We start from the raw sequence: 11,480 nt of genomic DNA, 5'->3' as shown, positions 1-11,480 counted from the left end.
TGTTACTCTCAACACAAGCAGTGCTTTGTTGCAGGATCTTTATAATGGCAAAAAGAAAAGAAAAAATCCCTTGTGTTTTGAGAATTACTTACGTTCATGCCATCATAAATGTTAGGAGGCTTCTTTGTGCATTGCTTTTGGCATTTAAAGGACAACGTAGGTTGGAAGGGACCTCTGACGTTTCTCCAGTCAAATCCCCACTTAAAGCAAGGCTAATTTTGAAGATCGGTCAGGATGCTGTATTTTGTAATCCTTAATGGTATTTTAAAAGCTCATGAAATCCTGATGAGCATGTTACCAGGTTACTATGAATTGTAAATTTTCTTTATAGGAGTTAGATTTCAAAGATTTGTAATCATATGACTCATTTTGGGGGGGAATGTCTCATAAAAAATAATCAGCTCAACTTGTTTGGGATATGCAAGTTCTGACAAAGCTCTGAAAGATTTTTAGGCTCAATATGGAATGTCTTGGGGAGGTTGGGAGTGGGAGAGAAGGGAAGAATAAGCAATGGTCAAAGCCATTTTACACTAGGGTATATGTGCTAATGCAGCCCAGCATATGAGAGTGTCCACTAAGTGTTTCCAGTTTTGCTCAGCTGTTTTACAACGTGAAAACACAGACTTTCCAGGGTGCTTTGACACAGCTGCAATGGGTCCTGTTTACACTGCTAAAATAAATGTTTAAGGGTAGCTCTCCTCTTAATGACAATTTTTTCTCTGGTGGTGGGTGGAAGGGAAATGAGACATCTAGAAAACCATGTTTTAACTGATCTTGACACAAAGTGAAGACCATCAACTGGCACTTACAACAGGATTAAGACCAAGCTTGTTTAAATTCTGGTTAGCCGAGTTCTGACTGACCATAATAACTCACTTTTATCTTGGTGGTCACCACAAAAAAACACAAAAAGATAACACAAAAAGATGTTTTTCCTTTTTTCTTTGGCCTCTGCTCTCTGGAAAGAGAAGCTCTCTCTCCCTTCTGGAGGTTTTAGAGTTGAGAGCTTGCAGATCTGATAGTTCCAGAGAAAGTGATGCTCTTTAGTGAAGGGATGGTGCCACTAAAGCAGGTATATGCTCCATAGAAATGCTGGGTTAATTCACCAGTACAGCCTCTGTATAGAATCATTTTTCTAACATTGTGCATGGTGATGGCTTTTTCATTGTTTCCAGGGTGGTTTATATTGCTTTGGTGTGCGGGGGCGGGGTGTGTGTGTGTGCAGTTAGAAGTAGAATAGACTGAAACACAGGGAAAATATTACCTGTAAAAATGCACAGTTCTACAGAAAAAGCACAGTTTATCATGCAGATCTTAAAGTTTAGTACTGTGTTCCCGGTGTCAGAAAAGCTTTCTGTAATTCCTGTTCCCTGCACCCACCCTCCCATAAAGAGGGTAACCGTGTGTTCAGTTTTAAAAAAAAAAAAAAAAGGAATGATTAAGATACCTTTAAAACAATCTTGCTGTGGATTGGACAGCTGTTCTTTCGTAACCGCGGCAGGGTGACTGGGGCACGTATTGCTCAAAAGACGCGGAGAGCCACGTCCTGGCCACAAGGCAAAGGCTCCAGAGCTGGACTCCTGCCTAGTCCTGCCCACTCGCCACTCGTGGCAGTGCAGTTTGTCTTCTTTCCTGCCTGCGCTCGCGTTCAGGGGGAGCTGGTGGTGGCTGATGCCGGTGCAGGCTCCATGGGTTCTGGTGAGTGCGTGCCCCCGAATGTTAAAGGCTTACGGGATGTGCTGTTGTATCTTCTCCTTGTGGATTATGGCTTACGGGATGTGCTGTTGTATCTTCTTATTGTGGATTGTCATGGGATGTTTAAAAACTCATTGAGTTTGATCACAAGGCAGTAGCATTTGTATTTTAGGGTGGGGTGGAGGGTTGTGGAGTTACTTTGAGCTTCAGATTTCCTTAATAAATGGCAGCTAATCAGGAATGAAGCTGCTAGTTGCAAATGCTCAGCTGTTTTCCGTTTAGTCTCTTCACTTGGGGTTCAATGACATAGATGTGTCAGGGCTCAGCCTGTCTTGTTAGCAAATGTTTTAATAATCTAGCTGCTGTTTCCCATACATATTTTTCAAAGTGGCTCACCATGGTGTTTGCTTAGCAAGGGAGGAATTTCATTATCACCATGTAGAACTGCTTCTTCCATTCCCCTATTTATTTAAATAGCAAAAGATTCACATATTTGAATAGGGGTTTTTTTTGTCACTGAGTAGAGACCAAAGAGTCCAACTAAAGATGTGTGTTGACTAAGCTTAATGATCTCCTCTCTGTCAGTTACAACTGAGTGGAAGCTGGCTTTTAGGGATGCTAATAATGCTAATCATAAAAATAATGCTAATAAAAATAAAAAGCTATGTGAGAACTACTCATTAATCAGTTTCCACAAATTTGGCAATGTTTTTGTACACAAATGACATGCACAAGGGATTAATACTTGTTTTTTACCCCCTGTCTCCTCTTGTAACTAAGAATTAAAACAGTTCTTGACCGGACAAGATTCAAGTCCAAAGAATAGTTGGCTAATCAGACTCTGGGAGGGAGCAGAGCTATAGCCTTTCGGGTATGCCACAGAGATTTTACGTCTTAACAGAAGGATATTGCTGCACTACAGCAATACATTTTGAGTTACATTTTGGTCATTCCAAAGGCTGGGGTCAGGATGGTCTCTGATATGAGTCAGAGGCAGATATCAAAAAATGGTCATTGCAATATGACTTTATGTTTGAAAAAACTATTTAGAGAAAGCAGATACGGTCAAGGAAGGTTTCGCTTGGTTAGAAGTAGGTGGTGAAATGGGGTAGAATCTGTTCCCTTATCTGCATTATGTTTGTGTGAACTGGCCTTGTTTCCTGCTCGGGATCATGGCTAATCATGTTTCAAGATACTGCGATACTGTCTTCCTTGGAACCAAGCATGCTGTTAAAAGAACAAAGTGATCTTTTATTTAAAATATTTCCTAGCTATTCTGCAGTTGGTTGCATTTGTTTGTCAGTAGTATTCTGGAGCTAGTTTTAAGGGTGGAAAGGGATTTTCTCCCAGAAAATTCTGAGCACAAAAGCAAGGAGCTAATCCTAGTTCTTACTTTCTGAATTCTGGCAACAACTATCTGTGGGGATAAAGATTATGTGTGTCTCTAGTTTATTGCTAGTCACAGTTCAAAACAGTAATGTTTTCCTATATTTATGAGGGAAAAAACTTCTCCTATACAAAAGTGTATACAGACAGCAATATTTACCAAAACAGTCTATCAGGGAATAGGGTTTTGCAGATGGCTCTGGAAAAAATTTGATTCTCTGTATTGTGTAATACTAAAGTTGTGTGACTGCAAATCTACAGCCCTTTGTAACACATAACTGTTGTGTTACTGAGTGTACAGTGACTTCTTATACTGCCAAGACTCCAGTGACTCTTGTACCAGTTATTGCTCAGAGCTGGATCTTGAATTTTATCCATGAGGCAGGGCTAAGTGTACTTTCCTGCATCCTCAGAACTGATACTGCTTTGCCGGAAGGTGGCTGTCAGCCCTTTCCAGGCTTGTGAAACTTGTGCAAAGGTCAGGATTGGGCTGTGGGGGGTTTGTGGATGGATGGTGGTTAAATAAAATTGCCACTGAACTAGAGTCACCAGTAACAACAAGCAGTGTTTGTACTTCAAGACTTGAGCAGGCATATGTAATGGCTTACATTGCAATGTTATCACTTCCAACGGATGGGTGTGAGTTTAAGTTGTTTGTTCCTGATGTCATTTCTGCTTTAACAAGGATAGAAATTGGTTAGCGTATAGAAGGTGCTGTCCAGGGCATGTTTGTAATGTTGGATCACTGTGTCTAATAAAATGGTTGCAAGACTACATATTTCTGTCTGCAGGCATGACTGATGAGCTCTATTTTTGGCTTGGTGCCTGCTTTGGTTCTAGTGTGGAACTGTAAGGAACAGGAAAGGTCACCAGTTATGGTGAACCAGATATAGATTTTTATTTTTTTTAAAAAGTCTTCTGAGGTATATTTGTGAAGTTCACTATTTAATATAGATGGGGCGAGGGGAACCATTTAAACTACAAACACTTCATTTTTGAAAGAACCACTGTCTTACTGTAATAATTTAAGTTACTGGCTAACATAGGGGTCATCTTGTTAGAGGCTCTTTGTTACACACATACACTTCAATCATCTTTCTCCACATTGCAACTGAGCCCTTTAATCATGAAAGTTTTTGTCAGTCTGGTGGCAGGAAAAGGTAAGAATTTCTTGTTAATAGTTTTGATGTGGGTCAGGTGCAGAACTGGAATGTAATCTAGATCTTCTAAAACCCAGTTCAATACATTAATAAATATACAGATCATCTCCAGACGAACCAAAAATACCCGTGTGAGCTTTTAGTTGTTTTAATTCAGTTCCTCCTTGTCTGGCATCATTGATGTCCAGTGTTAGAGCTGCTTTCTTCTTTCTCTTTCAGAAATGTCCTTCCTGCCTGACTTCGGGATCTTTACCATGGGCATTTGGTCTGTTGGTCTTGGAGCCATCGGTGCAGCTGTGACAGGGATTGTCCTTGCTAACACTGACTTATTTTTGTCCAAGCCAGAAAAGGCCACGTTGGAGTTTTTAGAGGAGATAGAGCTAAAAACTTTGGGATCAGGTAAGATTCTGGATGTTTCAGCCCACAGTCTTTGACAATTGGACTTTTACAAGAACCTTTGTAAGGCCAGTGTTGGATGAGGTTTTCTTAGTCTTTCCTAGTTATAACACATAGTTGGGCATCTTTGATAGCAGGTAATTCTGCTGAAGGAAAAGCAATCAAAACTGATATTTCTGGATGAAACATGACACACTTCTAAAAATCAATAAAGCAATAATACCCTGTTATGCATATAGAATTTTTTTCTGATAGAACTGTACTTGAATGTGGAATTCTCTACAGTGCTTTGTGTTGGTCCTTAGAGCATTAATCATTACAAATAAGAATGGCTGATATTATTGTTGGTGCTGTTTCTCCTGTATGAACAGAACAAAGAACATTCAAAGCAGGTGAACTATGGAAGAAGAATGGTGCAGTGGTCATGGCTGTGCGAAGACCTGGATGATTTTTGTGCAGAGAGGTATTTGCTGGGCTTGGGGATTAATTAGGAAGAGCTGAGCTCTACTTGCATAGATTCCCTTTAAATAAAGAGCGTGGGGGAAATAGGACAGTCATCAAATACATCTCAAGTATCTGAAAGGTCTTGTTTCCTAGCCCAAACTGGTTGCCAGCTAACACCATACTTAGTTTTCTTTGCCACTGATTTGTGTAGTCTAGGTCCTGATCATTCTTCTTCTGAGGGCAATGAATACATGATTTTTACAACTGCCAGGGACCCAGCCCTTGGTAATTAGAAAGGGAGATTACACAAAAGCCAATAGGTAATGAGTCTTTTGAGCTAGTTGTATTCCAAATGTCCAGAATAAATCACTATGAGCCAGGTAGTCTCTGGTCAAGAGCAGCCCAAGACTGAACTGGCAGAAAGCCATCAGATAAAGCTTATCAGCAAAAAAAGAGGTGTGCATAAAGGGGAGTCCCTTGCTGTTGTGGATGCTGAATGTGAGGCAGGAAGGTAAAGGAATCTGGAACAGTAACTCCTTGTCTTCATAACAAGGTGGGTTGGGAAACAAAATGTGATCCTTAGGTTGGCATTAGGCACCTTGGGTGGAGGTAGGAGGATACACTTAAAATACAATTTGAATGTACCGTGTTTCTGTGGGAACAGCCATAACTTGCACCTTGGCCATTATTTTTCTCATAGCTATGGGGAAAAATAGCTATTATGTTGTTACTCACTACTCTATAACATGGAGTAATTAATATTGCAACCACTTAATTAAAGGATCTGTTCCCATCAGTACTAACTGCTTAAGTATGTGTAGAATTCATGGAAGGTTAAAGATGAAAGTGCTTTGCTCTCTGAACAGGTGTAGCATAGGCAGGAGGAGAATGCACTATGTGCCTGACTGTGCCTTTCGCATACAGTTAGACAGGAATTAATTAATGATTTTTTTTTTTTTAATGCTAACTTCCTAAGTAGAAATAAAGAGTCCAATTCAAAGAATGGTGTTTTTTTTTCTTTCAGGAAGAAATTGAGGAGAGAGGAATTTAATTTTCTAATTCTTATTTTTGTTTCAAAACTTCAAATTTAACAGATGCAGTCACACTACAGATCAGCTAATTAGGGCAAATAATTGTTTTGTATTTTATCTGTGAACATGTCTGAAAAAGCATTTAAATTGTCTAAACTGAAGTTATTTTTTGTTGTTGTATACAAGAGTCATCTCACAAAAGAGCTTTGAGTATACATTCTTCTCCTAAGAACAGTTTAGTTGCCTTTTTTGTGTGTGTGTGTCTATTAATGTTTCTCCATAGTATGAAGGCTGCTTCAAGCTGCTTCTTTCCCCACTGTCACTCTCTGAGCTGGTGGAATGGTTCAATACAGGTGACTTGCCATATCTGTTAACCTGCAGGCAGTAGTTTTTGGGTTTTTTTTTTTTTGCAAGAGACAAAAATACTGTTGCTTCCCACTCTCTTACACCTCGGAAAGGATGTTGAACTTTGTCCTTGCTGGCAGCACCAAAACCGAATATATACTTCCCTGACACAGTGGTGGGGTTGAAAAGTGGCCATTCGACCTTACAGATCACTGACCTGATACCAGCGGTGAGGACGTGCTTCCATTATCCACTGCAAAGGATGTCACAAATCCTACTGGAATGATGTCTTTGTATCCTTGAGGATTGAGGCCTGTAGACTTAAGAAATATGGAGTCTTTTATCTCTATCATCTGCATCCTAAATCATCAGTCTTTTTTTGTTCACAGAATCACAGAATCACTAGGTTGGAAAGGACCTTTAAGATCATCAAGTCCAACCATTAATCCAGAACCACCATGTCCCCTAAACCATGTCCTGAAGCGCCACATCCACACGTTTTTTGAACACTTCCAGGGATGGCGACTCCACCACCTCCCTGGGCAGCCTGTTCCAATGCCTGACCACCCTCACAGTGAAGAAATTTTTCCTAATATCCAATCTAAACCGCCCCTGGCGCAACTTGAGGCCATTTCCTCTTGTCCTATCACTAGTTACTTGGGAGAAGAGACCAACACCCTCATCGCCACAACCCCCTTTCAGGTAGTTGTAGAGAGCGATAAGGTCTCCCCTCAGCCTCCTCTTCTCCAGACTAAACAACCCCAGTTCCCTCAGCCGCTCCTCATAAGACTTGTGCTCCAGACCCCTCACCAGCTTCGTTGCCCTTCTCTGGACACGCTCCAGCACCTCAACATCCTTCTTGTAGTGAGGGGCCCAAAACTGAACACAGTATTCAAGGTGCGGCCTCACCAGTTATTTAAGATAGCCTATGTTTAACAGGACTACACTTCTCCATCTCATGGTCTGGATCCAGCCATGTAGCGATCCAGTGCTCCAGTCATTGTGAAAGTGCTGTGGGCTTGCGAGTTTTGTAGGTGCCAACTCAAGCAGTCTAAAGTGGCAGAAAAGCCATAGTTGAACTATCAGAGGACAAACTGAAATGGAAATTGTTCTTTTGGATTGTCCTGCCTTGCCGGAGAGAGGATGTATTCTGCTAGGGTGTGCCTGCCTGCTATTTACAAAAACAAGAAAACAGTTTCACAGACTAGATGAAATGGTCACAGGCCCATGGTGAGGGGGGCCTTTAAAAAAAAAAAAAAGTTGCTATAATTTGCCCACAAAAATAGACTTCTTCTCTTTTGCTTATTGTATCACTTTTTTAATAGCAGTAAAGAAAAACAAGTCAGGTCTAGTCCCAAGGTGCTGCTTGAAGTCTAATCTCTTGAGAATTTTAAAACTTAACTATGCTCTTATGTTATTCCTGCTCTCTCCCCTCCCAAAAGCCAAGCAAGGAGACACAAAATAAACCCCACCAAACTGCTGAAGTGCCTTTCTCCAAAACACTAATCAAGGTTTGATGGTATCACTATCTCTCCAGAGACAGTGGTTTCTGGTCTTACAGGGGACCCCACTGCACTAGCCTGGAACATCAGTTCTTAGACATGTTAGGTCACACTACAATTTTTTTTGTTTTGTTTTGTAGATTATGAGAGTGTTGAATTAAATACGAAATCCCAGATAAGATTGTTATTAACCTCCCTTTTAGGAAGATCATAAGGCATTTTGTTGAGGGAAAACAGGAAATAATTACCAGATCTTTAAGAACAGAAAAGAGGGGAAAGATCTAACAAGTGTAAGCTATGATCCTTTAACTTATCGGGCTCACTACTTGGTGTTTGCTTGTGATGCTGATTCATCCTTTTTCATTTCCTCTGAAATAGAGAGGAGTGAACTGGAAAGCTGCCCTTACCCTTTCACCTACTGATGTCTTTCTCTAATGTCTTTTCTCCTGTCTGTTGACCCCTATCTGTCTGCTGCTTGATACTCAATAAATTCTGGATACCCTGTAAGCCTTTGAGTTAAGGCATTTCGGTTAGGTGGCTGAGGGTGTTCGCATAAACCATGTCTGTGAAATTCTTTGCGGGAATTTTGTCCAGTAAAAATGACCTTTCTCCATTGGAGATGAGAAGAAACACCTTTGCAGTGTGCACTGTGATCTGTTGGAAACCTGGGAGGCCTTTGTACAAACCATGGGAGCTGAGAGTTCCTTCAGCAGAACAAAAAACCCAGCAGATGAGCGGTGACACCTTACACTCTTACACACCAGAAAAAGCAGTATTGCTTCCAGGGTACTGAAGGTGTATGGAGAAATTCCCTGATTATTTTCACTGGGAAAGTTAAGTGATGTGCAGGCATTATCTTTTTACTGTTCTGTAAACACTTCAGAAGATAGTTGAAGCCCTAGCACAGTCAAGGTATATCTACAGCTTTGATGTAAAAATATGTTTTTTCCAGGATTTAATATCTTATCCAGTAAATGCTCAGAAAAAATCTCCTTCCTCTGTGCTTAATGAAGAAAATTTTAGTAAATCTAATGAAGATCTGCCTAGGAGTACAGCTAGCTTAAATGTCTGATTTACAGGTCTGTTTCTGTTTTGTTCTCAGGCTAGAATTTATGTATGTTTCTGATGCTCTTGAAATTCAAGGTGAAGCTTTCGCAACCTCCATCTACTGCCTGAAATGTTTCGGTGTTTTTTTCCTTTCTTAGGAGGCTTCTGAGCTCTCCTCTCTGAAACCTCAGCTGTCCAAGCTGGGTGTCCCTCTCTATGCTGTTGTGAAAGAGAAGATAGGGACTGAAGTGGAGGATTTTCAGCATTATTTCAAAGGAGAAATCTTCCTGGATGAAAAGGTATAGTGAAGTTTGGTGTACTCCTTTTATTTAAAAACGAGCTTTTGAATGTCCTCTTTGAAGAGTTTGTATAAATAATATAGATAGAATGTGGTCTGAATGAAAAAGGATTTAGTGACACTGTAGTTTAAGAAGCTAATTAGCTTTGCTTTTCTATATATATATATATATATATATATCCTGCTCAGCTTAGACATTGCTCTGTAGCTATGCACTGATAACAGGCTGTTGCAGGATTAGTCCTCCCCTTTAACAGGTAAACAATATGGCCTATTAATATTTATTTCTTTCTTCCACTGGCTTGTGTGACTTGCTGATGTTTATGATGTGTGAATCAAGGTCTGAAGGTGACAGGCATAATTAATTCATGATGTACAGCCCAAATTGCAGTGATGTGGCTTGTCCCAGTAAAGCGGCATGTGCCATATTGCCAGTCTCCTGTCCTACAAAACCACGGCCCTGCTTACTCTTTAACCCAGAAATCATTTGGCTTCTGAAACAAAAAGAATACATAGTACTCAAAGTCAACAAGAAGGTACCTTTGTTTGCACTCCCCACTCTGCCTGTGTGAAAGAATCAGGCTGATTTATAAAGAAAAAAAAAAAAGCAGGTGACAGATAAAGTTTCAGGGCTTGACTTCACTGTTATCTCTTCACCAGCATTTTTATTGCTGTACTTCAAAAATAAGAAAAGAATATGTTTATCACAAAGCACCCTTGTTGTCAGTAACGTGCATATAGATGTATATGGGGCTTAAATACCTGTGAATCAGCTTAAAATCCACATGAATGGTGGCAGTACCACTAGTTGGCTGTGTGGAGGTAAGCGGTCATGTACTCTGTTAAAGAGGTTACTTCAGGTGCTATTTCTTTTTAGCTCTGCCTGGTTGGCTTTTGTGTGTTGTGACCTTTCTTGGATACAGGGTTGGCTGGTTTCCTGAATTTCATTTGGGAGGAAAATCCTTTTCACTTTGTTTGCTGAGGTATTTTCTGTTTCCCTGCAGAAAGGCTTCTATGGTCCACGCAGACGAAAAATGATTATGTCAGGCTTCTTCCGCCTTGGGGTCTGGCAAAATTTCTTCCGTGCTTGGAAAAGTGGATTTAGTGGTAACCTGGAAGGAGAAGGATTCACCCTGGGAGGAGTATATGTGATTGGGGCAGGAAGACAGGTACTGCAGGCCATCTAGGAGGCTTTTATATCTCCTGAGAGACCGAAAGTTCATTGTCTGGAATTGTTCAGTTGCTGGTCAGTTGATATCCCATGGGGAGACTAGTGTATGAATTTCTGTCTTTTGTCTTTGACTAGGGTGTTTTACTGGAGCATCGTGAGAAAGAATTTGGAGACAAAGTCAGCCTTCCATCTGTCCTTGAAGCTGCGGAGAAGATAGAGCCACAAGCTTCCTAAGTGGAAAAATAGTTGCGCATGTTTCTGATCACAGCTTGAAATGTAGAATGCATCTGTTTCTTGAACGTGCAGTTTAATTGCTTCTTAACTATTTAGTGATTGATGCAGAGGAAAGATTCTCTATTCAAATATAGTAAACGATGAAAACCTTCCTGGATTTTTTTTTTGCTTTGCAGCCTTTCAGGTGGTCAGGATTTCAGCTGGTCTTTTGTGTCTGACTGTGTTAATGAAAGGCTGGGTCTAAAATCTGACCTAGCCTAGATGTTTTCAGCCAGAGACAGTCGGTTGAAAACCTGTCTACCTAGGGGAACAAAAGTCTGCTAGGGCTGGAGTAATGGAGTACCAGCTGAGGTTGAAGGATAATAAAACTCTATGTAAATGAAATGCCTTCGCTTTTTCCTTTTTCATTAACATCAAAACACATTTGTTTCTAGAGACTAAATCCTGTCAGTCTACATTATTCTGAGATTCTGCGTTCAATAATATGTCTACCCAGTAAGTTTTTTGTTAGTTAACTACTGGCTCTAGATCTTCCAGCTCTTTGTGTGACTCCCTGCATGGAAGATTGAAGACATGTGATGTTCACTCCAGAAGGTAATTGTGGCATGAGGGCAAGTGTTGTCCTGTGTTTAAGATTCTAAAAAAAAAAAAAGCCAACAGTATCAGAGAGCAGATTAGGTAGAGTTTCCATCCTGGCTCGAGTTCTGCAGTAGAATGGCTGGGCTGTTACTTCTAAAAATAGATGTAGTTGCACAAGATGATCCATGAGAG

General features: G+C 40.5%; 1 protein-coding gene across 1 annotated transcript; it reads left to right on the top strand.

The window, feature by feature from the left end:
* The first annotated feature begins 4,447 nt into the window (after positions 1-4,447).
* On the top strand, positions 4,448-10,914 carry PRXL2A (peroxiredoxin like 2A). Its single transcript, XM_082002179.1, has 5 exons — positions 4,448-4,640; positions 5,009-5,100; positions 9,165-9,305; positions 10,309-10,473; positions 10,611-10,914. Exons 1-5 carry the CDS (start codon positions 4,463-4,465, stop codon positions 10,707-10,709), a joined length of 675 nt encoding a protein of 224 aa, XP_081858305.1. The 5' UTR covers positions 4,448-4,462; the 3' UTR covers positions 10,710-10,914.
* Positions 10,915-11,480: the final 566 nt, after the last annotated feature.

Source organism: Phaethon aethereus (genome assembly GCF_964289735.1).
Source record: "Phaethon aethereus genome assembly, chromosome: 7".
In the NCBI taxonomy this organism is placed as follows: domain Eukaryota; kingdom Metazoa; phylum Chordata; class Aves; order Phaethontiformes; family Phaethontidae; genus Phaethon; species Phaethon aethereus.
This window is presented reverse-complemented; position numbering and strand designations above follow the sequence as displayed.